The sequence below is a fragment of the Neoarius graeffei genome, chromosome 17 (assembly GCF_027579695.1).
Source record: "Neoarius graeffei isolate fNeoGra1 chromosome 17, fNeoGra1.pri, whole genome shotgun sequence".
NCBI classification, from domain to species: domain Eukaryota; kingdom Metazoa; phylum Chordata; class Actinopteri; order Siluriformes; family Ariidae; genus Neoarius; species Neoarius graeffei.
The window spans coordinates 46,459,880-46,486,531 of NC_083585.1; the positions used below are offsets into that span (position 1 = coordinate 46,459,880).

At 42.9% G+C, this 26,652-nt stretch overlaps 1 protein-coding gene across 3 annotated transcripts in view; it reads right to left on the minus strand.

Moving 5' to 3' along the window:
* Positions 1 to 9,181: 9,181 nt before the first annotated feature.
* Positions 9,182 to 26,652, minus strand: part of pxylp1 (2-phosphoxylose phosphatase 1) — a 43,841-nt gene continuing 26,370 nt past the window's right edge. For all 3 annotated transcript variants that reach the window (XM_060897675.1, XM_060897676.1, XM_060897674.1), the window contains 4 exons: positions 26,107 to 26,268; positions 25,843 to 25,969; positions 13,131 to 13,270; positions 9,182 to 12,872 (listed from right to left, as the gene is read on the minus strand). In XM_060897675.1, the coding sequence (XP_060753658.1) occupies positions 11,893 to 12,872; positions 13,131 to 13,270; positions 25,843 to 25,969; positions 26,107 to 26,268 (1,409 nt within the window). In that variant the 3' untranslated portion in view covers positions 9,182 to 11,892. The remainder of the gene's footprint in view (positions 12,873 to 13,130; positions 13,271 to 25,842; positions 25,970 to 26,106; positions 26,269 to 26,652) is intronic.

A 26,652-nucleotide genomic window follows, 5' to 3' on the forward strand; every position in this document is an offset into this window, starting at 1 on the left:
AGCAAGAATGTTTGTAACACTTTATTTGGCTAGTGTAGTGCTTCTGCAGTCAATAAACCATCTATAGACCATCAACATCTTGATCAAATGATTGTCATCAACCAGATTATTAACTGCCTTTAAACAATATGTAAAGTTTATGGCTGTTGATGTACAGTAAATATTCTATACACACACTATTGACCATGAACCAGTACATTTTTTCTTTCACATTATTCATTCATTCATGTGGCATCTCTTACATTATTTGGATGTTGTAAGTATACAGTTGCAGTCAGACTTTTATATACATGGACATGAATATCAAGGCAATATTGGGCGTTCACAAGTTTTAATGTATTAATTTTATGAAACTCAACAGAGGGTCAAAATTATGCATACAGGCTCAAAAATTTACATCCACCCGCTTAGATTATTAATTCATTAGTGCTGATGTGGTGCCGAGGCCTCTTAACTTCCTGTTTGTGATCATGATTGATTATACCTGGTAGCTTCTCTGTGCCAACAGTAAAATGATTTGTTTGACAGCACTCATTGGAATGACCAACACACAGTGCCATGGGAAAGTCCAAGGAGCTTAGTGCAGATCTGAGAAAGATGATCACAGATTTACACTTTGCCAGTCCACTTTGCTGGAAGAAAACCCGAATTGAACAACCCATCTTCTGCGGATACTGAACCTCCGTCACCTTGACACTGTCCTCAGATGCAATCGTCTCCATTGGTTTGGACACGTCCAATGCAGTAATTCTTGGATCGACAGATGTACTACCTTGGAAGCTGAAGGAATGAACAGCCGTGGCCGACCTCGAAAAAGCTGGAAAGAATCTGTCCGTGCTGACTTGAAGCTATGGAATCTCGCAGAGGAGGCAACTCAAGACCGTGCTGAATGGAGAGCTCTGCTGAAGACTGCTAGCCATGCACACGTCTGACGTGTCAACTGACTCAAAACAAATAGTGAGTGAGTGAGTGAGTGAGTGAGTGAGTGAGTGAGTGAGGAACTACCAAGGAACAGGCCTACCATGAACTCTAAGCTGCTGGAACACCAGAGCGACTGTCTACAGTCAAGCAAGATTTACATCACCATGGATTGAGAGCCTGTCATCCAAGAAAGAAGCCCAGCTCCAAAATGTCCACTTTTAATCTCAACTAAAGTTTACAGCTGACCACATGGACAAAGAAAAAACCTTCTGGAGGTAAGTTTTATTGTTGGATGAGACGAAGATTGAGTTGTTTGGCCACAATGACCAGAGGTACAGAGGAACACTGTACCAACTGTTAAACATGGTGGTGGTTAGCATCATGCTCTGGGGCTGTTTTTTTGCCAGTGGAACTGGAAGTGGATGAAATAATGAAGAAAGAGGACAACATTAGAATTCTTCAGCATAACCTCAAGCCATCAGAAACTTGGATACAATTGGGTGTTTCAACAAGACAATGAGACCAAACACATATTAAACCTGGTTGTGGAATGGATAAAGCAGGCTAACATTAAGTTTAAAATAAACCCTGACCTCAACCTTAAGGTGGACTGTGCTTAAAATTCAGGTCCGTAAGATGAAACATACAAATTTAATTAAAGTCTACCAATTTTGCCAAGAAGCGTGGCCAAATATCTAACCAGAAACTTACTAAGGGACATTTACCCAGACATTAGGTGTGCCATATATATTTTTTGATCCTGTATGTTTAATTTGACCCTGTATTGATTTCAGAAAACCCAGAATAACTTAAAACATGTGCACCAAATTATTGGGCTTTTCTTTTTTTTTAATTAAAGATGTATGTTGTACAGTCATTCTGCCACAGAAAAAGAACAGTTCAAAGAATCACTGAAAGCCCAATATTGCCATGAAGCACGTCCATGATGACATTCATGTCCGCGTATGCAAACTTCTGACTCCAACCGAAAATCAGACGACATTGTTGAGAATCAGCTGATCAGCTACTTCATGACCGTTTCTACATTGGACCATCCAAGTAAAGCTTTACCTACACCAATATTTTAGTTATTTTTAACCTTAGTATTACAACCCCGATTCCAAAAAAGTTGGGACAAAGTACAAATTGTAAATAAAAACGGAATGCAATGATGTGGAAGTTTCAAAATTTCATATTTTATTCAAAATAGAATATAGATGACATATCAAATGTTTAAACTGAGAAAATTTATAATTTAAAGAGAAAAATTAGGTGACTTTAAATTTCATGACAACAACACATCTCAAAAAAGTTGGGACAAGGCCATGTTTACCACTGTGAGACATCCCCTTTTCTCTTTACAACAGTCTGTAAACGTCTGGGGACTGAGGAGACAAGTTGCTCAAGTTTAGGGATAGGAATGTTAACCCATTCTTGTCTAATGTAGGATTCTAGTTGCTCAACTGTCTTAGGTCTTTTTTGTCGTATCTTCCATTTTATGATGCGCCAAATGTTTTCTATGGGTGAAAGATCTGGACTGCAGGCTGGCCAGTTCAGTACCCGGACCCTTCTTCTACGCAGCCATGATGCTGTAATTGATGCAGTATGTGGTTTGGCATTGTCATGTTGGAAAATGCAAGGTCTTCCCTGAAAGAGACGTCGTCTGGATGGGAGCATATGTTGCTCTAGAACCTGGATATACCTTTCAGCATTGATGGTGTCTTTCCAGATGTGTAAGCTGCCCATGCCACACGCACTAATGCAACCCCATACCATCAGAGATGCAGGCTTCTGAACTGAGCGCTGATAACAACTTGGGTCGTCCTTCTCCTCTTTAGTCCGAATGACACGGCATCCCTGATTTCTATAAAGAACTTCAAATTTTGATTCGTCTGACCACAGAACAGTTTTCCACTTTGCCACAGTCCATTTTAAATGAGCCTTGGACCAGAGAAGACGTCTGCGCTTCTGGATCATGTTTAGATACGGCTTCTTCTTTGAACTATAGAGAGTTTTAGCTGGCAACGGCGGATGGCACGGTGAATTGTGTTCACAGATAATGTTCTCTGGAAATATTCCTGAGCCCATTTTGTGATTTCCAATACAGAAGCATGCCTGTATGTGATGCAGTGCCGTCTAAGGGCCCGAAGATCACGGGCACCCAGTATGGTTTTCCGGCCTTGACCCTTACGCACAGAGATTCTTCCAGATTCTCTGAATCTTTTGATGATATTATGCACTGTAGATGATGATATGTTCAAACTCTTTGCAATTTTACACTGTGGAACTCCTTTCTGATATTGCTCCACTATTTGTCGGCGCAGAATTAGGGGGATTGGTGATCCTCTTCCCAGCTTTACTTCTGAGAGCCGCTGCCACTCCAAGATGCTCTTTTTATACCCAGTCATGTTAATGACCTATTGCCAATTGACCTAATGAGTTGCATTTTGGTCCTCCAGCTGTTCCTTTTTTGTACCTTTAACTTTTCCAGCCTCTTATTGCCCCTGTCCCAACTTTTTTGAGATGTGTTGCTGTCATGAAATTTCAAATGAGCCAATATTTGGCATGAAATTTCAAAATGTCTCACTTTCGACATTTGATATGTTGTCTATGTTCTATTGTGAATACAATATCAGTTTTTGAGATTTGTGAATTATTGCATTCCGTTTTTATTTACAATTTGTACTTTGTCCCAACTTTTTTGGAATCGGGGTTGTAGTATGGGTTGTTCTAGACGGTTTGAAAAAAAATGTTTGTGTACGATATTCACATAAAAATGTATTCAATGCTACTCAGACCCATACGGCTCATCTTCCAGCATTCTTCAAACAGCGAAACGTGTTTATGGTTTATAAATGAAAGGCAGGACTGTACACGGTTGAGTGTGAGACAGTAAAGCTGTGGATTGATGTTATATTGAAGTACGTTACAAGTTGCTTAAGAGGAATGTTTCTGAGAAACACGAGTGTGCAGTTGAAATATGAGCCTGGATTATAAAATATATGTTTCAGTACAATAACTTTTATGTTATGACTGTGTGACTTACCCATAGCAACCAGCAAAATTCTTCAAAAATGTAAACAAAATGCATCCAGGGCACTGCACGGTATTATTGTTATTAGTAAGAGTGACTAGGAATGTACTTTTCGTGAGAGAATTTAATCCAAAATACACTAAGGGCCAGATATATGTGAGGAGGCCCAGTGCTTAACATGACATGTGAGGTTCTATTGCATTCGCACACTTTCACAAAAACACAGAGCTACAGGGACCCACAAGCAGCCTGACATGACTTCAGGAAACGACGTGGATGTTACATTTAGTGTGTTTGTGAGTGCGAGTCATTGTCACTCATACACATTGGTACAAAAACATAGATGGTCTTTAAGATGCTGCTTGTCATCATAAACACTTTGTTCTACCCATGTCTTGTCTCGCCTTTTTCCCCCTTTTTCTACAGAACCATGGCTCTCCCCAGAGACAGACGCCTGACCCATTTAAACAGAAAGAGAGAAAGACAGAAAGAGAGAACAAGAGAGAGTGAGATACACACACACACACACACACACACACACATGTTAATGATTAAAACGGAATTCCATCTTCTCCATCTTTGTATTTGGAAAAGGCTGAAAAATGACCAGTGTGCATATCATTTGTTGAACACACACACACACACACACACACACACACACACACACACACTATAAATGCTTTAATCATCCTCTATAGTGCACTCACACTCACACACACTTTAATGAAGATCGATTTCTGCGTCTGACTCACTAAATGAATGATCTTTTCTTTGGCTCTTAAGCAAGGTTCATTAAAATCGTCTTATGCTGAGTGCTGGCCCTCGAGCTCTTTCACTCTTTCTCTCTCAACACCTCTAAACACACACACACACACACACACACACACACACACACACACACACACGGCCATCCTCAGCTTAAAATCTGCACTGATGTACACCACACACTCCCCTATTTTTAGGATTTCTGAAGAAAAAGATTCCCAGTGGAGAACGGCACCCCTGTGTGTGTGTCCTGTGTGTTTTGACATGATGGACCTTGGTGGAAATCTGCTGAGGCTCTCCAGCATGAGTTTTTTGAATAAGTACAGCACTGCTGCCACCCAGTGTCATGATTCTGAAAGTGGACTCCACAATGTACAACCATGTGGCCTGTGATTTATCCATCTATTTGTTTATCCATCCGTCCATCCATTATCTGTAGCCACTTATCCTGTCCTACAGGGTCGCAGGCAAGCTGGAGCCTATCCCAGCTGACTACGGGCGAAAGGTGGGGTACACCCTGGACAAGTCGCCAGGTCATCACAGGGCTGACACATAGACACAGACAACCATTCACACTCACATTCACACCTACGCTCAATTTAGAGTCACCAGTTAACCTAACCTGCATGTCTTTGGACTGTGGGGGAAACCGGAGCACCCGGAGGAAACCCACGCGGACACGGGGAGAACATGCAAACTCCACACAGAAAGGCCCTCGCCGGCCACGGGGCTCGAACCCGGACCTTCTTGCTGTGAGGCGACAGCGCTAACCACTACACCACCGTGCCATTTGTTTATTATTATTATTATTATTCAAGTCCCAAATGACTGATCACTTAAATTGAAGGAGTTTAATCTTGAGCTCAATAACTTAAAATCAGGTATAAATACTACCAGTACCAATCAAAAGTTTGTACACCCCTACTCATTCATAGTTTTTTTTGTATTTTCTACATTGTCGAAGAATACTGAGGATATCAAAAACTATGAAATAACACATGGAACATATATGGAATTATGTGTATGTGGTAAATAAAAAAAAAAGTGTTAAAGAAAACAACGTTTCATACTATAGATTCTTCAAAGTAGCCACTGTTTACCTTGATGATGTTTTGTGTACACGATTGTCATTATCTTCACCAGCTTCATGAGGTAGTCACCTGGAATGCTTTTCAATTAACAAGTGTGCCTCGTCAAAAGTTAATTAGTGGACAGGTTTCTTGCCTTTTTAATGCATTTGAGATCAAACAGTAAATAGCTCTATTCAACAATCCATATAATATCAAGAACCGCGGGCGGCACGGTGGTGTAGTGGTTAGCACTGTTGCCTCTCAGCAAGAAGGTCCTGGGTTCGAGCCCCGTGGCCGGCGAGGGCCTTTCTGTGTGGAGTTTGCATGTTCTCCCCGTGTCCGCGTGGGTTTCCTCCGGGTGCTCCGGTTTCCCCCACAGTCCAAAGACATGCAGGTTAGGTTAACTGGTGACTCTAAATTGACCGTAGGTGTGAATGTGAGTGTGAATGGTTGTCTGTGTCTATGTGTCAGCCCTGTGATGACCTGGCGACTTGTCCAGGGTGTACCCCGCCTTTCGCCCGTAGTCAGCTGGGATAGGCTCCAGCTTGCCCGCGACCCTGTAGAACAGGATAAAGCGGCTACAGATGGATGGATGTATACAGGGGGCTGCAAAAGTAGGTATACAGTAAGGATTATTCCAGTATTATAATAGTGGTGCTAGATTTTATTTAATACTAACATTTTGTGCGAACATTTTGTTTTTCATGACTGTATACCTACTTTTGCAGCCCCCTGTATATAGTGTCCCACTGTCAATGGTTTGGGTCGTCAGATTCCAGCAGTTATTACACAGCGTTACTTGTTTTTGCCAGAACTAACAGTTCAGTAATACTCATTATTGTATCTAATACCCCTTATACCACCGCAGTACTGTTTTCTCAATTCTGATTGCCCAGAAGGTGTTCATGTGATTTTCTATTAGTTCCAGCTGCAAGGCAAATCACATGTTTATACAAATGGACTTCTTCCAATACTTTATCATTTCTCTAGTATCAGCTAAATCATAGGGACTTGTCTAATGTGCACTATACATAAACAGATTAAAAGTATGTGCATAATTGTTAAAAGTTTACTGTGAGGATGTTCGTTTATCATTCTTCCAAAGGAGTCTTCGTTAACCAAGCTTTCTGATGTAGGAAAGTTTTGAGAATGGAGAGCTTTGTGATTTCCTGGAAACCTAAGCTGACTGTGTGTGTGTGTGTGTGTGTGTGTGTGTGTTAGTCTTACAGAAAAAAAGAGAGGCTAGTGAGGGAGCTGCTGTAGTTTTTGATCCTGTTATTAATGACTCACTTCACAGATGTTCCACAACACTATAAATGGATTCAAATGTATGAAATGATGTATTTTAATAAATGAAACATTGTCAGCACTGGAAAATTGTTGTATGAGGGATTAAACACTTCAGGACATACACTTTTTGGAAAACTAATCAACTTCAGGGTGGTGACTGGAACTCTACTTCATGTTGGGTTGCATCATTGATTTTTTTCCTATAACAAAATGCCCCCAAGTTTTTTTTTTATTCCTTATATATGCACCATTAATAATAATAATAATAATAATAATAATAATAATAATAATTTTTGTTCAAACAGTTCTTGATTGCGTACCTATTTTATTTTCTAAAAAAAAAAAAAAAACATACAGTTGTCAGAAGAAAATGTCAACCCTTGAAAACATGAACTCCATTTGGAATGTGACTTTATTGCAAAATGTACTTTGATTTTAAGGAATGTGCTAGAACATTATAATATTAATAATAAAAATAGCAATCCCAATACAAAATCCTTCAACATTCACTATATAAGACTTTATTGCTAATTTTCTCCATTAAAAAAACAGATGTGACTTTATTCCATGTTGAATGCATGAAAATAATTTTGTGTTTCGTTAAACAAGGTTAAAAGCACAAATCTATAACCATGAACTACAGTGTATCTTAATCCTGGTCACTGTGGGAAGATGGGAATAAAGTGGCTGCGTGTACCGAAACCTCCAAACTTTACAAACTTTTAAAAACTACACTTCATATAAAAACTAGTCTGCGTACATAACGGGATAAACGTTTATCATCAAAAATCCTTCCTACGTATGAATCAGTGTGATTGTCCTCAGGACTGTGCTGGTAATCAGTGCTTGATTTGCTTGTCAGCTTGATAAATGAAAGCTGACAGGCTGCATATCAAACCTCATTGTGTTCTTTCAAAGGCAGACGTACGTTAAATCAAAGTGCTACTGTCCAGTACTTTCTCCGTTCAGCGTGTCAACCCTGGGATTTTAGCTTATTATTTTTATTCATACAAGATGATTTTTACGGAAGTCAGTTAAATCGAGTGTAGCGCTGAAAAATATACTGACTCGCCTTAAATATAGGTTTGGGGTGATTTATTGCTTGATGTCTGTGCTAGCTTTAAGCTTTGCTCAGTTTGACGTTTTATTTAAGACACATTTTTCAGTTTTCAGATAACTTTTTTTTTTTGAGTTGTTCTGGGCAGCTATTGAGGTATTTCACTCACGTGACCAAGTCATGTGATGCTGCCATTTTGGACGGCACGGCTCGAATCAGTTTGAATGCGAGGAAGGCGACAAACGAAAAACAAAACAAAAAGGAGCGAGATGCAGAAAACACCTTCACTATCCAGCGACGTAGGGCATTTACAGGGCGAGCAGAGGGAGAGGTATTTGCAAAAATTGAGGTTACCAGGCTTAGAGAACGACGTTTACCTGCTTCCACCAGGATTATTCACTGACGTACGGAAGTACACGAAGCCCTCGTCTTTACCTGACTTCGGCCCACATGATCTGTATACCTATGTCGTTAAAAACCCATCGCCATACACAGGTATTGATCTGAAAGCGTAGAAGAGTTTGGATGCCTACAGATATTGTGTGTCAGGCTGGGTAACATGCCTACATCAGCGGGTCGTCCCTTATTACAGCTAAGGTTTGTTCACATTTTCATTTACTTTCGGTCCTCAGGATAAACAAAATGTTATTAAATGTCATTGAAATAACTTCTTAGTCTGTTGAGACATGGCCCGTTATAAATTTGCTGTTACCAGGCAATGATGAAGAACTGTATCATTAGGGTCGGTGTAGTTGTAGCAGTGTATTAGCAACTAGCTGTTAGCACTAGCTAATGTCAACAACATCATAGCTAGTATGTTACTGTAGCAATGTTTACGTTCAGTCATTTGGATGACTGTTAAAACCTTTCAGTCTCAAGTTTTTCCTTTACTGGATTTACTAGTGTACTGAGCTAGCGTGTGCACCGGCCAGCCGGCAGGCTAGCGCGCGCTAGCTCAGTAAACTAGTAAATCCAGTAAAGGAAAAACTTGAGACTGAAAGGTTTTAACAGTCATCCAAATGACTGAACGTAAACATTGCTACAGTAACATACCAGCTACTGTTGTTGACATTAGCTAGCTTGACGTTCAAAATGGCGGACACCGGGGCGTCACATGACCCTGTGACGTCAGGTGAAATACCTCAATAGCTACAGATAGGTGGATTCATCGAAGAGGAACAAAAAGAAATAATGTGCAAAACTGGCAAACAAGTTTGACGGATGGTCCAGGTCACTGCTTTAAGACAGAATAAGAGCGTCAGTATCATTTAAATACATTAAAACAGCAGCAGAAGTGACCTCAAGATCAATCCAGATTTCCATGACAGCATGGTTTGAGCAAGTTACCGTTATATTCAAATGAGCTCAAAGAACAAACCTGATCTGGAGCGTAAATTAAACAGGCAGTAAATGATTCATTCACTCCTGTCTGTTTTTGATAGATATGTGCCAGTGAGAAATTATACTATACAGCGATATGTTACTGCACGCACAATATTGCTTTTATCCAGGATGAAGCTGCCCAGGCTTCAAACACAGTTCCTTCTTTGAGAATCGCAAAACCATATGATTACGGTATGTTCACCAGACGAGGGCGATAATGAAAGATTAAGAAATAAAAGTAGAGAAATTATATTTTTCCTTGTCTGTATATTACAGTCTACAGTTCCTGTCTAGATCATGTCCACACTCAATGGACATTTATGTGAATGTAGACCAGCCTTTCTCAACCGGGGTGCCACGGTCTGGCTTCGTTAGGGGTATTCTAACATTGAATATTCTAACATTGAAATAAATAAAATGAAAATTCCAAAAAACAATAGTTATACTAATGCAGATCATCGCCACCTCATGCGTCATCAAAATTTGTCTCACGGCCCCCTTTCCCATGTCACAACATCACTGCCGGGGTCAGTGTATGATCAGCATATATTTTACGCGTATATTTTATATGGGGGTGCCTTGAGAATTTGCATACTTCTGAAGGGTGCCGTGACTGAAAAAAAGGTTGAGAAATGCTGATGTAGACCACAGGATAAGTAAAAGACCCATTCACAATGAACACAAGATTACTAAACATCACAAAAGTGTGAAATATGCAAGTTTACAACCATAAACAAACTGTTCAGATACAAATTCCCGAGCTGAACCATCAACGAACATGACAAAACAACAAATGAACAAACTAATCAAGACGTTGAGGTCTTCAGACAAGACCAAGACTTCGAAAGGTTGAGATCAAGTCAAGTCCAAAACTAAAGCCCGGCGCACACGGGCGACTTCTGGTCGCAAGCGTATTGCGAATTTTGGACGCCAGTTTCCCGTCTCAGGTAGCTACGTGTGCACGTTATCTGTGACCAGTGGGCGATTTGGGGAGGGAGACTACTTCGCGGGCGGAGATTGGCTTAGCCGATCTCCAAAGGTGATCGCTTCGTTTCACAAAGACACGCACACGTGGCGATATCTCTGCAACAAGTCAGCGACTGGCTATTTTTTTGTCGCAGAATATCAAGTATGTTTGATACCTGCGATCTGTCGCAAGCAACAAATCACCATCAGAAATATCCACACACTAAGCAACTTTTCGCTTGCGTCAAAAAGTTGCACGACCAAGCAACGGAAAATCGCCCATGTGCGCCAGGCTTAAGGCAGGGCAAGACCGAGTCAAGACCAGGACCAGACCAGTGTGTGCAAATGGGGGCAGGGAGGGTTGACTGCCATTAACAGTAACGGAAATTTCAAATTAACACTGAGTCACGTTACTGGTTGCATTTAAAGCAGGAAGTTTTACATCCAATCACAGTAACGATGTGAACAAATAAATCAGACAATACACAGGCAATTCAGTGAAATCCCTACAGCTGTGGTCTTGAAATTAAATCCTGAGTCCTCTATGTCTGAGACTGAGACAAGACAGAGTAAAAACGCGGTCGATTCCGAGACGAGACCAAGACCTTCAAAAAGTGGGCTTGAGACCAAACTCGAGCACTACAACACGATTTTCAGATTCTTATTTCATTATTTCCTACTGAATTAAACAGAGCTTTAATTAAACAAACACACTGTTTGCTTTAGCTCTGTCTTGGTGGAGCCACTTTCACTCTAAGCTTTGACAGAAAAAGTGACAAATTTTCTGCGGTCATTTTCATGGCCTTGAATGTCAAGAGAACCTGGTTGGTGAAGTTTTGTGGCATTGAGAAAAAGAAAAAAAAAATCGAGTCAGCATCAGAGAAGGGGGGGGGAGTGAAACCATTGGACAAACCATTGCCAAAGTCAGTCTCCATGTACTAATGGATTGAGATCTTTTCTGAAAAGTGCCGTCTGTCGTACGGATCTTAGAACCTTTAATGGTTCCCTCAGAGGGACAAATCAAATGGAAACTATTTTTCTAAGACTGGAGACATGCATGTGTTAATTTTAAAACGTAAACAACAACAAAAATCGTGTTTGGTGTGAACAGGCCTCAAGACTTTTTGTTGAGTGGAATTGTTGAGGATTGTTTGGCTACAGATACGAGACTGTGTACAGCAGAGATAACTCCATGGAACACAATTGTGCAAATCAGATGAATCCCCAAGACACTGCATCACTGCACATGAACTTGTGATACCAACTTGAAATGTTCCAGGCAACATGGTTAGCACGGCATTAAATGGCAGTGTTATTCAAAGTGAAACGCAATCAAACTACTACATACAGAAAACATATATTCAGTTCTTTCTATCCGTCTTACTTTGCATCCATCTGTCTCCCTATTAATAGGTTCGATGGCAGGCTTGATGATAGCTGGTGGCGTTCACAATGCTGAACATGTCCCTTCTGACAAAGGACAAGAAATTACCCAGAGGGCACAGCGGCTGAGTGGAGTGGCGGTCATGGTCGCGGCAGAAGGCGGTTTCAAAGGTCAAGTCCTCTCCGTTATAGAGCACACGCACGTAAGCATTCGCTACACCTCCTCGTGTTCCCTTCACCTTTGCATCTGGACTCTTCCACAGCTCAAACACCAAGCGAGCAGCGAAACGTGGAAACCCTGCCCCTTCCAGGCCCAGGGCACTTAGCACTGGTGCCATGGTGATGTCATGGGCAGAGGCTAGTGCGAAGACAGGCTCGCTGTTGTCGCGAGCAGCTCTTTCCATGTGTACTGCTGTCCGGTTCAGGAAAGGATAAGCTGCAAGCACGGCAAAACGCCGATAAATCCCCGCCTTCTTCCGCTCCCGCTCGTCGTCTCTCTGCTGCTGGCGAATCACAGCAAAGTGCTGCAGGGTTAGACACGCCCCATTTTCCAATGAAGGAAATGAATTTGGGCTGGCACAAGGAAATGGAAGGTTGTGGCAAAGGTGGCACAGCAGCGCGTCTATCGGATTGGCTGCCCGCATCGTGCGTGTGGCCACGCCCAAAGCCTTTGCCATGTCGACATAGGTGTGCTCGAGTTCAGCATTAGAGATGCGAAGGTGGTATTGACGCCGCTGCTCTTCATCCAGAAAGAGGTTCCGTGCTGGACAGTCACACCACGAGCCACAGAACATAGTGCTCCTCTGGTGCCGCACCATCACTTTTGACCAATCGAAACTGGGCAGGAAACCATACAGCAGAGCCAAGCTGCTCTGCAGGGTACGGCTCTTAGCGGTGGTCTCCACCCACAGTTGCTGCGACGACCAATCAGGAGGAAGCAGCTTGTGATGCTTGAGGTAAACCTGGCGTAGGAGCTCGCCGTTTTTTAAATGCTGGACCACACCTGAGATAGAGAGAAGAGATAGACACACAGAGGAGAAAGACAGGAAGATAGAGACAGAGAAGAGGAAAACAAAATGATGAGAGAGTACACAAATGATAAATTTGTACCTCACGTCTTTCTGTGAAATAGACATGCCTTACATCAGACCATAAGATCACCGATTAAAAATTATTTACACAGTGGATATCAGTGACATAGGCTATTAGAGATGTAACCCAGTCTCTGTGTGTGTGTGTAGGCTGTGCTGTGATTGGCTACCTGTCTGTGTGAGCTCTCCCAGCTCACAGGTGCTGTGATTGGGTACTCGGGCCAGTGAACCCAGTGATGCATCCCAGTGACCACGCCCACCCTGTGCCATGTGACTAATGAAGGAGGCCAGTAGAGGGTGAGAGGGCTTTCTGAAAAAAAAAAAAGTAGAAAAACTAGTGTGAGAATGGGAATGAGGAGAAAACACTAGATGTAATAGGTTGTCGTCACCACTAGGGGGCAGTAAAGCAACACTCTAAATGATGTAAGCTCAAGAACCATATTCCTTTTCCACCAAAAGAGAACGACTTCGGTTCTAGTTTGTGCACCAAATTTTGAACCATTCGGAGCATTTCGACCAAAAATAAAATGGTTCGGAATCTGAAACCATGATATCATCAGCGGGCGTGTCATTAGTTTGGAGAGTTTCAACGTCTTATTATTAACAACTGATCTATGCTTGTTTTTTGGATGAAAAACAAACATCTACAGTAACAGAACAAAAACTCACAGATAATCAATTAATGCAGTCCGCCATCTTGTGGCACGGTGGTGTAGTGGTTAGCACTGTCGCCTCACAGCAAGACGGTCCTGGGTTCGAGCTCAGCAGCCGGCGGGGGCCTTTCTGTGTGGAGTTTGAATGTTCTCCCCGTGTCTGCGTGGGTTTCCTCCGGGTGCTCCGGTCTCCCCCACAGTCCAAAGACATGCAGTTAGGTTAACATGGAGCAGCCTTGGGCTGAAGTGCCCTTGAGCAAGGTACCTGACCCCTGACTGCTCCCCGGGCGCTGTAGTATGGCTGCCCACTGCTCTGGGTGTGTGTGCGCGTGCGTGTGTTCACTGCTTCAGATAGGTTAAATACAGAGGATGAATCTCACTGTGCTTGAAGTGTGCATGTGACAAAGGCTTCTTCTTCTTCTTAATGCTGTTTACTTCCATTGTGCCAAGTGCCACGCCCTCCATTCATGACGCATACTTGCCTCAGACCTGGAGGAAACTAGGAATCAGCGGTTTGATGGTTGGCACCAAGGTTCAAAGAGTCCTGTATGGAACCGGTTCAAGAACCTGTTTCCGGTTAAATAGGCAGTAGTGCTGGAACAAAGTTCAAGGGTGTGGGAGTGTTTAAAGAAAGTTAATGAGAGATGGAGAGAGCAAAAGCTGAAAAAAAGAGAGAGAGAGAGAGAGAGAGAGAGAGAGAGAGAGAGACTGAAAAAGATGATTGTGAGGAGTAAATACAATTATGATGATGAAGATTAGAATAAATCTGCACCAACATGGGTATATTATGGGATTTTTTTTTTTTTTAGTAACTCTTCATAGTCCATCTGGCCTCTGAGAACTGTGATTGGTCAGGACACGGGATTGAAACCATGGAAACACACTTTCATATCAAAGAGAACGTGTGCAACAAAGCAGTGCGGGGGAGGCGAGAGAATATTAGTTACAGATGATAAACTCTAATATCTCTCACGCTCTCTCTCTCTCTCTCTCTCTCTCTCACACACACACTTTTCATTCCAGTTCTGCAGTTCTGAAACTAAGAGAAACACTCAGACTTACTTAAAATTACTTCAGCATCTTCATACATAAGAGAAGTACAATGGAATTTAATATTTTAATTTTATTTGACTTATTATTTTGTAATATTTACATATTCACAGGCAAAAAAAATATATAAATTCAAATAACTACAATTTCATAGTCACATCATTACGGAGACCCTAACGGGACGTGTTAATTAAATAGAAAAAATATTTAAGTTTGTTTATATACAAGTTTCTGGTGTGAATGAGAAAAAAAACCTGAGAAGCCTGAACTTCATAAATATGATGAAAGGTTTCTGACAGGAGGATGGCCGTCCAGAGAGAGACATAAATATTTCAGAAGATACCATAAATCAACTAACAGATGACATGTGCACCAGACACTTTCTTTTTTAATACGTCCCTTTAGAGGCTCTGTACATTATTCACCTGACATAGACACCGATCAGCCATAAAATTAAAAACACTGACAGGGCTTTCCCCAGAAAAAAATATCAGAGCGGTGCCAGTCAGTACGTTTACATGCACATCCAAATCGAGCTGCTGTCGGTAATCGAGCTAAGGGTCCCAGCAGGGGTGCCAGAGAAATCCAATCCTACATGCACACAAGGAAATCGAGCTATTGTGTGAGGTACATTGTGCACCCGAGCCACAGGTGGCGCTACACGCCCCATCGTGTTGGTACACTTCCGGTTGTCGTCATGAAGAAGAGCTATTCAAGAGTGTAAACAAAGTTATCAGTTCCGTGTTCACAAGAGTGTTTGTAGTTTGTATGTACGAACAGAAGTGTTCCTAAAAAAAATGGCCACTAAGTTGAAGTTGATCTGTAATGGTAAACATATTAACTGTTAGCCTGCTAACATGCTAATAACTTACCAACTAATTGGAAATGGGTGCGTACATGCCCAGACACAAGTGTTCCTAATAAAGTGGCGGCTAAGGTGAAGTGTCATGCCGACCGAGGCTGTTTTTTTTTTTTTTTCGACCGAGGCTGTTGTGTTTCCCGCTTGTGGTCTCGTCACTCCCGGAAGGGGCAGTGCTGAAGTAAGTAGCTCGACTACGTAGCTCGATAGGGTTTACATGCACTAAGTAGCTCGGCTACAATCGCATAATCCAGGTCGCGTAGCTCGATTACGAGAAATCCAGTTCGGTTCAATTTCAGCCGAGCTAAGGTGTTTCCATGCCATTTAGAACTTTGATTTCAGTCGCGCTACGGTAGAAATTCGATTTTCTCTATGTGCATGTAAACGCACTGATTGATGCGGAGCCCGGCCCATAAGAGCTGGCTTGGCCCTGAGGGCCCTGAAGCCTGTTAGGGGATCTGGGGGCATGCTCTCCTGGAAAAATTTGAAATTAGAGACTTCAAATGGTGCGTTCTGGTGGCATCTCAGGCTGATTTAAGCACAATTCAACATTATTAAATGTGCTGTTTTTTTACCTTGTCAAATCTGCAAGGGGCAAAATTTAAAGGGTAAAATTAGATTTGAAATGAAAACACTTTGTAGCATGCCTTTTCATTTTCCAATTCCAGGATGCCAGGAACAGATCGAGATCAAATCATGCAACAGCGCCATCTACTGACCAGCACCAAGAAGGTGGTTTTATGTATAATTATGAATGGCAGTCAGTGCGTGCAGCGAAACCCTTGACTTTCACTTCTGGGTTGAGTACCAAGATAATCTAGACGTATATATTACAATATCTTCCTATTTCTACAGTTATTACTCATTTTCAGGAGGTGAATAGGAGATATTTAGGTGCAGAAAGTACTCTGCATTGTTCAATTTATGGTATTGATTTTTTTTTTTTTTTTTTTGGTGTGCAAGTGGCAGCGCAGCGCTAACACCACACAGTGTGGCGGAGCGCCACGTATCCACGCTTTGGTGAAAGCCCTGCTGACAGGTACAGTGAAAAAAAGTTAATGTTGTCAAAAACAGAAAGGTTAACTTTTAACTTTTTCAGCAGTTTGTGCTACAGTAGCTCTTCTGTGGGACTGGACCATATGGGCAAGCCTTCGTGCCCCATGCGAATCAATGAGCCTTTGACACCCATGACCCTGTCGCCGGTTCACCAGTTGTTCTTCCTTGGACCACTTTTGGTAGGTACTAATCACTGTATACCGGGAACACCCCACAAGATGTGCCATTTTGGAGATGATCAGACCCCGTCATCTCGCCATCACAACTTGGCCCTTGTCAAAGTCACTCAGCTCCTTACGCCTGCCCGTTTTTCCTGCTTCCAACACATCAACTTCGAGAACTGACTGTTCTTTTACTGACGGATATATCCCACCCCTTGACAGGTGCCATTGTAATAAAATAATCAATGTTATTCACTTCACCTGTCAGTGGTTTTCATTTTATGGCTGATCGGTGTATATACACTTCATCTTTCTGATTAAATTACCTTTGTGTTGTCTGATGTGTAAAAACAGCTCTGAAGAAATGCATGTCCATCAGGAGGTGGTCCCCTGAAATGGAAGATGCCCTCAGGGACTGTTATGACATCACGGATTGGGATGTGCTGCTTAGCCCACACTGTGGGGACATAGAGGGGCTGACACACTGTCTGACGGATTACCTTAACTTCTGTGCTAGGGCTGTGCGATGTCCCCTTAATTGGCATCGACGATGTTTACAGTGCAAACATCGTGATGGACGATGATATCGTGGGCGGGGCGGGGGGGGGGGGATTTTAATACCACGTTATTAAATATAATATTATTATTATTATTATTATTATTAAAAGTATTAGATACTCATCCGAGGCTTTGGCACGTAAAGGAAAAAAAAAGCGCTAGGTGATGTGGAATATTTGGCCTTGACAACGGATATGTGGTCCAGCTGCAACATGATGCCCTATATGTCAGCTACCGTACATTATGTGGACCGAGAGTGGGCAATGCAGTCCAAATGCCTGCAGACGAGTTTCATGCCAGAGACACATTCAGCGGACCATTTAGAAGACGCATTGCGCGAGACACTTGCCGAATGGAAAATAGAGGAGAAAAAGATCGCCTGCAACAACGGGGCGAATATTGTCGCAGCCATCAGGCAATTGAAATGCCGTGGTTAAGTTGTTTTGGGCACAATTTGAACCTGGCCATAACCAACTCGCTTGCGCAACAGAGGGCCAGTACAGACCGAGCGTTTAGAGTTTGCCGAGCAGTCAACACTGCGTTTGCGCACAGCTGGCTTCGGAGAAATGAGCTGCGCAAAGCGCAGGTGGAAATGAACCTCCCCGAGCACTCACTGATCACGGCAAGATATTAATCTGCTCCAACAATGAAAGACTAGTATTCAAACTATGAGAAGAAACTACACTTAAGCTATTACTCACTGTTTATAACCATATCAATTGAAGATGCGTTTCGGCCTTTAGTGCGCACTTGAACGCGCTAATTTTTCCAATGTATTAGTGTTTGAATTATTGCGCCAGCTTTTAAAATCATGATTTAATATTGTTTTTTTTTTAACTGTCTTTACATTTATCAGAATCACCTTCATTCTTCCATTTGGTTTGACATTATGGCTTAGAGTGGACCATTTTGAGTCTGAAAGTAGGCCTATTTACCAGATTAAAGTTATTTGACTTCTGCCGAAGTCTGCGCTTCACTGCCGTTTGATAAGGTGCAATATTTCCTGACTGTTAATAGTGGCTATTTGTTTGAACAACATGACAAATTTTACATTAAAAGTATAGTGTAGGCTAAAAAATGAAGTCGAAATTTATTATTAGTAGCATACTGTATTTGTGTAACCACGTTATGTTCACTAGCACGTCCCTGCACCATAGCCTACGTGAACAAGTGGTAATAGGATATTACTTTATAATGATTTATATAATTATGTATTTATATATGTTATATAATATATTTATATATTAAACAAAACTAACTAATGAAACTAACAAAAAACTAACTTTTTAGGTTAAATAGGCCCAGATGATACCGTATATGCATGTTTATGACAGGAGGGGGCGTGGTATCACGATGGTGGCTCTCCATCGTGATGGATGACCACCATCGTCGATGGATGATGGCATCGTCTATCGGCACAGCCCTATTCTGTGCAGACGTGGTCTCCCCCGCTAAGACTGTACGGTGTTACCCTAATAACAAGCCATGGGTGACACAAGAAGTCAAAGCTGTCCTCAACAGGAAGAAGGCCGCCTTCAGGAGCAGGGATAGGGAGGCAATGAAAGCAGCACAGCAGGAGGTAAAACGCTGCGTGAGGGAAGCTAAGGACAGCTACAGGAGAAAGGTGGAGCAGAAGCTGAAGGAGAACAGCATGAGGGAGGTCTGGGAAGGTGTGAAAACCATCACAGGCCACAATACAAAGACCAGAGTCGTTGAGGGGACAGTGGAGAGGGTGAATGAGTTGAATGACTTTCAATCGGTTCAACCAGCCCACGTCCCCCCCACCCTCTCCCTCACTGCAGCCATCTCTCCTTCTTCCCTCAACACACCTCCCCCCAGTCATCACAGCAGCCCACTCCTCCACCTCAACACAGACTAATCCCTGCATTACTGCAGACCAGGTCAGAGGTCAACTGAGGAAGCTTCACCCCAGGAAAGCAGCAGGCCCGGACAAGGTGTGTCCCCATCTACTGAAGACCTGTGCTGTTGAACTGGGTGAACCACTCCAACGCATCTTCAACCTTAGCCTGCAGCTGGGGAGTGCGCCCACCCTCTGTAAGACATCATGTATCGTTCCAGTTCCCAAAAAGAATCGGCTCAGCGAGCTGAACGACTTCTGACCGGTGGCACTCACTTCATATCTGATGAAAACATTGGAGCGGCTCTTCCTCAGCCTCCTCAGACCCCAGGTACAACATGCCCAGGACTGTCTGCAGTTTGCGTACCGGGCAGGTGTCGGTGTGGAAGATGCCATCCTCTACCTGCTACACCAAGCCCACTTGCATCTGGATAAGGGAAATGGCACAGTGAGGATCCTCTTCTTGGACTTTTCGAGTGCCTTCAACACCATCCAGCCCCTATTGCTTCAGGACAAACTGAACAGGATGCGAGTGGACCCCTGCCTGGTCACCTGGATCTCCAGCTACCTCACTGACAGGCCGCAGTACATCAGGCTGAAGGACATCACATCTGACACTGTGATTAGCAGCACCGGAGCACCCCAGGGCATGGTGCTGGCCCCTCTTCTCTTCACCCTGTACACCGCGGACTTCTGCTACAACTCGGAGCTGTGTCACATTCGGAAGTTTGCCAATGACACAGCCATCATTGGGTGCATCAGTGACGACAGAGAGGAGGAGTATAGGAGCCTGGTGAGGGACTTTGCTGTGTGGTGCAACAGGAACCATCTGCAGCTCAACACCTCGAAGACCAAGGAGCTGGTCATTGACTTTGGGAGGTCCAGACCAAGGTCACGACCAGTTCTGATTGAGGGAGTCGAGGTGGAGGCTGTGGATTCCTACAAGTACCTCGGGCTGTGGCTAGACAGCAAGCTGGACTGGACTTGTAACACCAAACACTTATACAGGAAGGGACAGAGCAGGCTATACTTCCTTAGGAGGCTGCGGTCCTTTAACATCTGCAGGAAACTCCTGTGGATGTTCTATCAGTCTGTGGTCGCCAGTGTCCTGCTTTATATCATGGTGTGCTGGGGGGGGGGCAGCACATCCAAGAAGGACACATCCAGGCTGGACAAACTGATCAGACGGGCCGGCTCTGTGGTCGGCATGAAGCTGGACTCTCTGGTGACGGTGGCAGAGAAGAGGTCTATGGACAAACTATTGAACATCATGGACGATGCCAGTTAAGGCCTCTGCATGCTCTTGCGACAAGGCTTTCGCAGATAGCTTTTCGCAGACAGTTGTAATTTATTGTTGAGCGGGGATAATAGGCGTGCGCGATGTTATTCACCGGCACAACACAAGGGGGCGCGAAGTCGCTAGGAGTAGTTGGTGGGTGTGGTTAGTGGAGTGTTTATCCTCCGGTTACTTATAATGACTAGACCTTTTTTTTTTTTATATAATGACTAGAACTGGAGTCGTATAGATGTACGTACTTCCTCAATCAACCGCTCTTCATGCTGCTCCATCTTCGCTCGTGTTTTTAAAAATGCCGGTCGTGAAAACAAACCAAACCGGGAAAGTAGGGAAGCGGAAGTGCGTGTACAGCGGATGTAGAGTGGACCAATCAGAGCCCTCTTGCCTGCGACACTGTCTGCGAGGCTTCTGCGGTGGTCACAATTTTTGGGAGGTGCACGCAGAGCGTCTGCGAAGGTGGGGGCGCTACGCAGACACTGTCTGCGACGCTATCTGTGAGGACTGGGTGATCAGCATAAATTGGCCTTTACCCTCTGCACACCGTCATCAGCAACCAGAGGAGCCTGTTCAGTGACAGAATGCTCCTTCCCAAGTGCAGGACGAACAGACTTAAAAACTCCTTTGTCCCTCACGCCATCAGACTGTACAACTCCTCTCTGGGGGGGAGGAGGAGTAACAGGAGGACAGAGGATGGGAAGGAGCAGTAGCCTAGCCTAACAATAAGCAATACCGGGCAATGTGCAATATAATGTGCAATATAAAGTGCAATATCTCTCCTGCTGCCACCCCCCCTTTACCACCCTCCTTCCCCCCCTTCCCCATATCTTATTCTTTTTATATGTAAATACTGAATTTATTTTCATTTATCTAGAAGTTTTCTCTATTTCTTTTCTCTGTTTATCTGTAATGATGCTGCTGGAATCTTAATTTCCCTGAGGGAACCCTCCCAAACGGATCAATAAAGTTTTATCTAATCTAATCTAATGTCATTTATGGCATATTTTACTTTGCATGTTTTAAATTATACATCAATTTTCAGGTTTTTATTAAAGAGCAAAGAATGCATCGATAACTTGTATGTACTACTTGATACATACAAGTACTAATTTCATTAATTTTAGTTCACAGGTATTTACTGGAGTCCCACGTTTCCTGTAGCTGAATCTCCTGCTGGTTTATTGGCTGTACAGTGCACGACACAGTGTCTTTAATAGCAGAGATATTTTATATCCTATCCAGGCCTATATACAGGATAGTAAACATAAAGGTATTTGTGATTTGGTCTAACAGTGCTCCAGTGATGGTGAAAACATTCTAGCAATAAAGAAGAGTCGAAGGCGGCACGGTGGTGTAGTGGTTAGCGCTGTCGCCTCACAGCAAGAAGGTCCGGGTTCGAGCCCCGTGGCCGGCGAGGGCCTTTCTGTGTGGAGTTTGCATGTTCTCCCCGTGTCCGCGTGGGTTTCCTCCGGGTGCTCCGGTTTCCCCCCACAGTCCAAAGACATGCAGGTTAGGTTAACTGGTGACTCTAAATTGACCGTAGGTGTGAATGTGAGTGTGAATGGTTGTCTGTGTCTATGTGTCAGCCCTGTGATGACCTGGCGACTTGTCCAGGGTGTACCCCGCCTTTCGCCCGTAGTCAGCTGGGATAGGCTCCAGCTTGCCTGCGACCCTGTAGAACAGGATAAAGTGGCTAGAGATAATGAGACGAGATGAGAAAGAAGAGTCGAATATGAAAGCTGAATATCAGGGACAAAAACTACTCAGGAAAATCAATAAAAAACGGATCTACTGATGATCAACTATATTTTTTACAATACAGAAAGGCCAATATGGTTATCATTTATTTGTCCAAAATGTTTTTAAAGTGTCAAGTTCACCACCCACCCACACGACAATCAAAACTAAAACAGGTCACACAGACCAAAAAGAGAAGGCTTCTAAAGCTATGTTTTATAAAATGATCAGTTTGAACATTTTAAGCGTAACCCTAAAGGAAGCAGCTGCAAGGAGGCAGCTTTTCTTGAAAGCACTTAGGCATTAAGTGATCATCACTTCACCAGTCAAGTGGAAGCACAAGGAAAACAAACAGAACAGAGGGCAGGTGTAGAAAGGAGTGAAAATTAAGAGCTTTGCGATATCTTCAACCTGAGATAACATATGTTATTATTATTATTATTATTATTATTATTATTAATAAAAAATAATAATAATAGCTGGGTACAACTAGATTTGAGGCATAACTCATTGTGATGGTTATGTTGTGTAGGAGTCATATTTTTCCTCATTTCCAGCTCACCATGGAACATGATGTTTGCGGATGATATTGTGATATGTGGTGAAAGTAGAAAGGAGGTTGAGCTGGGTTTGGAGAGATGGAGGTATACATTGGAATGAAGAGGAATGAAGGCGAGTAGAAGCAAAACAGAATACATGTGCAGCAGTGAGAATGGGGATGAGAGTGTAGTGAAGATGCAAGGAGTAGACGTGAAGAAAGTTGGTGAATTCAAGTACCTGGGGTCAACTGTGCAGGACAATGGGGGCTGCGATAGTGAGGTGAGAAAGAGAGTGCAGGCAGGGTGGAGCAGTTGGAGAAGGATTTCGGGAGTCATTTGTGATCGGAAAGTCCCAGCAAAAGTGAAAGGTAAGATGTATAAGACAGTAGTGAGACCAGCTGTGATGTATGGATTGGAGACCGTACCCTTAACGAAGAGGCAGGAGGCAGAGTTGGAGGTGGCGGGGTTGAGGATGTTAAGGTTTGCGATGGGAGGTTGGACAGGATAAGGAATGAGCACATCAGAGGGACAGCACATGTGGAGAGCTTGGGAATTAAGCTAAGAGAGATGAGACTGAGATGGTATGGGCACATCCTGAGAAGAGATGCAGAGCATGTTGGAAGGAGAATGTTGAGGATGGAGCTGATAGGCAAACGAAAACGAGGAGATACATGGATGTGGTGAGAGAGGACATGAAAGAGGCAGGTGTGGTAGAGAAGGATGCGGAAGACAGGGAGCAATGCAGACGAAAAGTCCGCTTTTGTAAGGTTAGCTTGTTTTCGTTGGCTGTTTGCTGAGTGTTGGTACTTCAACAGAATATTACACTCCGTCTTATTCTGTCACTTGTTCAGTTGGCACGAGAACTTTAGCACTTCTTGTACCTGACTTTTGCACTTGTTGTACGTCGCTCTGGATAAGAGTGTTTGCTAAATGCCTGTAGCTTCCATCTACTTGTATACAACCCCAATTCCAAAAAAGTTGGGACAAAGTACAAATTGTAAATAAAAACGGAATGCAATAATTTACAAATCTCAAAAACTGATACTGTATTCACAATAGAACATAGACAACATATCAAATGTCGAAAGTGAGACATTTTGAGATTTCATGCCAAATATTGGCTCATTTGAAATTTCATGACAGCAACACATCTCAAAAAAGTTGGGACAGGGGCAATAAGAGGCTGGAAAAGTTAAAGGTACAAAAAAGGAACAGCTGCAGGACCAAATTGCAACTCATTAGGTCAATTGGCAATAGGTCATTAACATGACTGGGTATAAAAAGAGCATCTTGGAGTGGCAGCGGCTCTCAGAAGTAAAGATGGGAAGAGGATCACCAATCCCCCTAATTCTGCGCCGACAAATAGTGGAGCAATATCAGAAAGGAGTTCGACAGTGTAAAATTGCAAAGAGTTTGGACAGATCATCATCTACAGTGCATAATATCATCAAAAGATTCAGAGAATCTGGAAGAATCTCTGTGCGTAAGGGTCAAGGCCGGAAAACCATACTGGGTGCCCGTGATCTTCGGGCCCTTAGACGGCACTGCATCACATACAGGCATGCTTCTGTATTGGAAATCACAAAATGGGCTCAGGAATATTTCCAGAGAACATTATCTGTGAACACAATTCACCGTGCCATCCGCCGTTGCCAGCTAAAACTCTATAGTTCAAAGAAGAAGCCGTATCTAAACATGATCCAGAAGCGCAGACATCTTCTCTGGGCCAAGGCTCATTTAAAATGGACTGTGGCAAAGTGGAAAACTGTTCCGTGGTCAGACGAATCAAAATTTGAAGTTCTTTATGGAAATCAGGGACGCCGTGTCATTCGGACTAAAGAGGAGAAGGACGGCCCAAGTTATCATCAGCGCTCAGTTCAGAAGCCTGCATCTCTGATGGTATGGGGTTGCATTAGTGTGTGTGGCATGGGCAGCTTACACATCTGGAAAGACACCATCAATGCTGAAAGGTATATCCAGGTTCTAGAGCAACATATGCTCCCATCCAGATGACGTCTCTTTCAGGGAAGACCTTGCATTTTCCAACATGACAATGCCAAACCACATACTGCATCAATTACAGCATCATGGCTGCGTAGAAGAAGGGTCCGGGTACTGAACTGGCCAGCCTGCAGTCCAGATCTTTCACCCATAGAAAACATTTGGCGCATCATAAAACGGAAGATACGACAAAAAAGACCTAAGACAGTTGAGCAACTAGAATCCTACATTAGACAAGAATGGGTTAACATTCCTATCCCTAAACTTGAGCAACTTGTCTCCTCAGTCCCCAGACGTTTACAGACTGTTGTAAAGAGAAAAGGGGATGTCTCACAGTGGGAAACATGGCCTTGTCCCAACTTTTTTGAGATGTGTTGTTGTCATGAAATTTAAAATCACCTAATTTTTCTCTTTAAATGATACATTTTCTCAGTTTAAACATTTGATATGTCATCTATGTTCTATTCTGAATAAAATATGGAATTTTGAAACTTCCACATCATTGCATTCCGTTTTTATTTACAATTTGTACTTTGTCCCAACTTTTTTGGAATCAGGGTTGTACTTACCGTACATACCATGTGAACTGACAAAATTATATAACTCAAGCATGGTTTTTAGCTGAAAGAAAAAATAAATAAATGAATAAATTAAAAAAATTAAAAATAAAAAAAATAATCATATCCAGGTCTTTCCTTCTACTATACCTGGATGCATTTCCATCTCAAACAGAACCACGTGGGGGGAACCATGGCCTAATGGTTAGAGAAGCAGCTTTGGAACCAAAAAGTCACTGGTTTGATTCCCTGGATAAGCAGGAATTTATTAAATGCCCTTGAGCAAGGCACCTAACCCCAGACTTCTCTGGGTATGCTGTATGTTGCTCTGAATAATAATATCTGCTAAATGCCTATAATGTAATGTGCCTTATGTGTAAGAATGATAGCCCAGGCAGGTTTTTTTTCCCCTCTCTCTTCAGGAATGGCTTTCTACTGACCGAAAACTAAAACTTTCTAATAAAGCTAAAGTTCATTGTGTGGGCAGAGCATCCATTTTTGACACTTTCCCCTTTTGATGTAAAGCACGGATATTGAATCGTATCTATGAGGAGCTTACCTGTGAGGTGACAGTGTGCAGTCAATGGCTGGTCTCTTGGTCTGAGGGATGGAGTAGAGCGGGTAACGGTCGCCATGACGAATCATCACCTGCACAAACAGCAGCTTGTAGTCCGCCGGACTGTGACCTGCACACAACAAAACATACACGCATGATAAACAAAGTGTGTGTGCTTATCATCCTGTTTAAACACACAGTGATGGGCTGAGTTGCAGTTTGGCATATATGCTGTATATGTTTATTTGATGGGGGTGTACAGCTTACCCTCACGGGTGTGTTCTGTGAGATTAGGCAGGTTGCAGTATCGGTAAGCATCACTGATTGGGTCAAGCTCTGGTGCTTCTGTATGGACCACTGGGTTTAGCCTCTTCCTGTTTTTACCGAGTGTCCCATCTTCTGCCACGGGATTGATTGGCATCAGTTGCACTGGGTGGGGAGCGAGCGAGCGAGAGAGAGACTTTGTTTAAATCTGCTGCACATACACATCCAGAAACAAATATAGCCTGAGACAGACTGAAGTCTCAGTGTCCTGAGCTGACATCGCAGCTTTGTGTGAAGAACATGCCACTCATTACTCACACACCCTTTATACTCTCATGCCCTCTTTTTTTTAGCATGTAATCCTTTCTATCCAAGGCCATTTCCTCCTCTTTTCCAAAAGATGTTATGTTGTACATCTTTCCATAGTGTATTTCCACTCAAAAAATCGTTGCACGTGTATTCAAATGTGTTGGCATACACACACACACACACTACCAGTCAAACGTTTAAACACACCTAATACAATGTTTTTTCTTTATTTTTATTAAT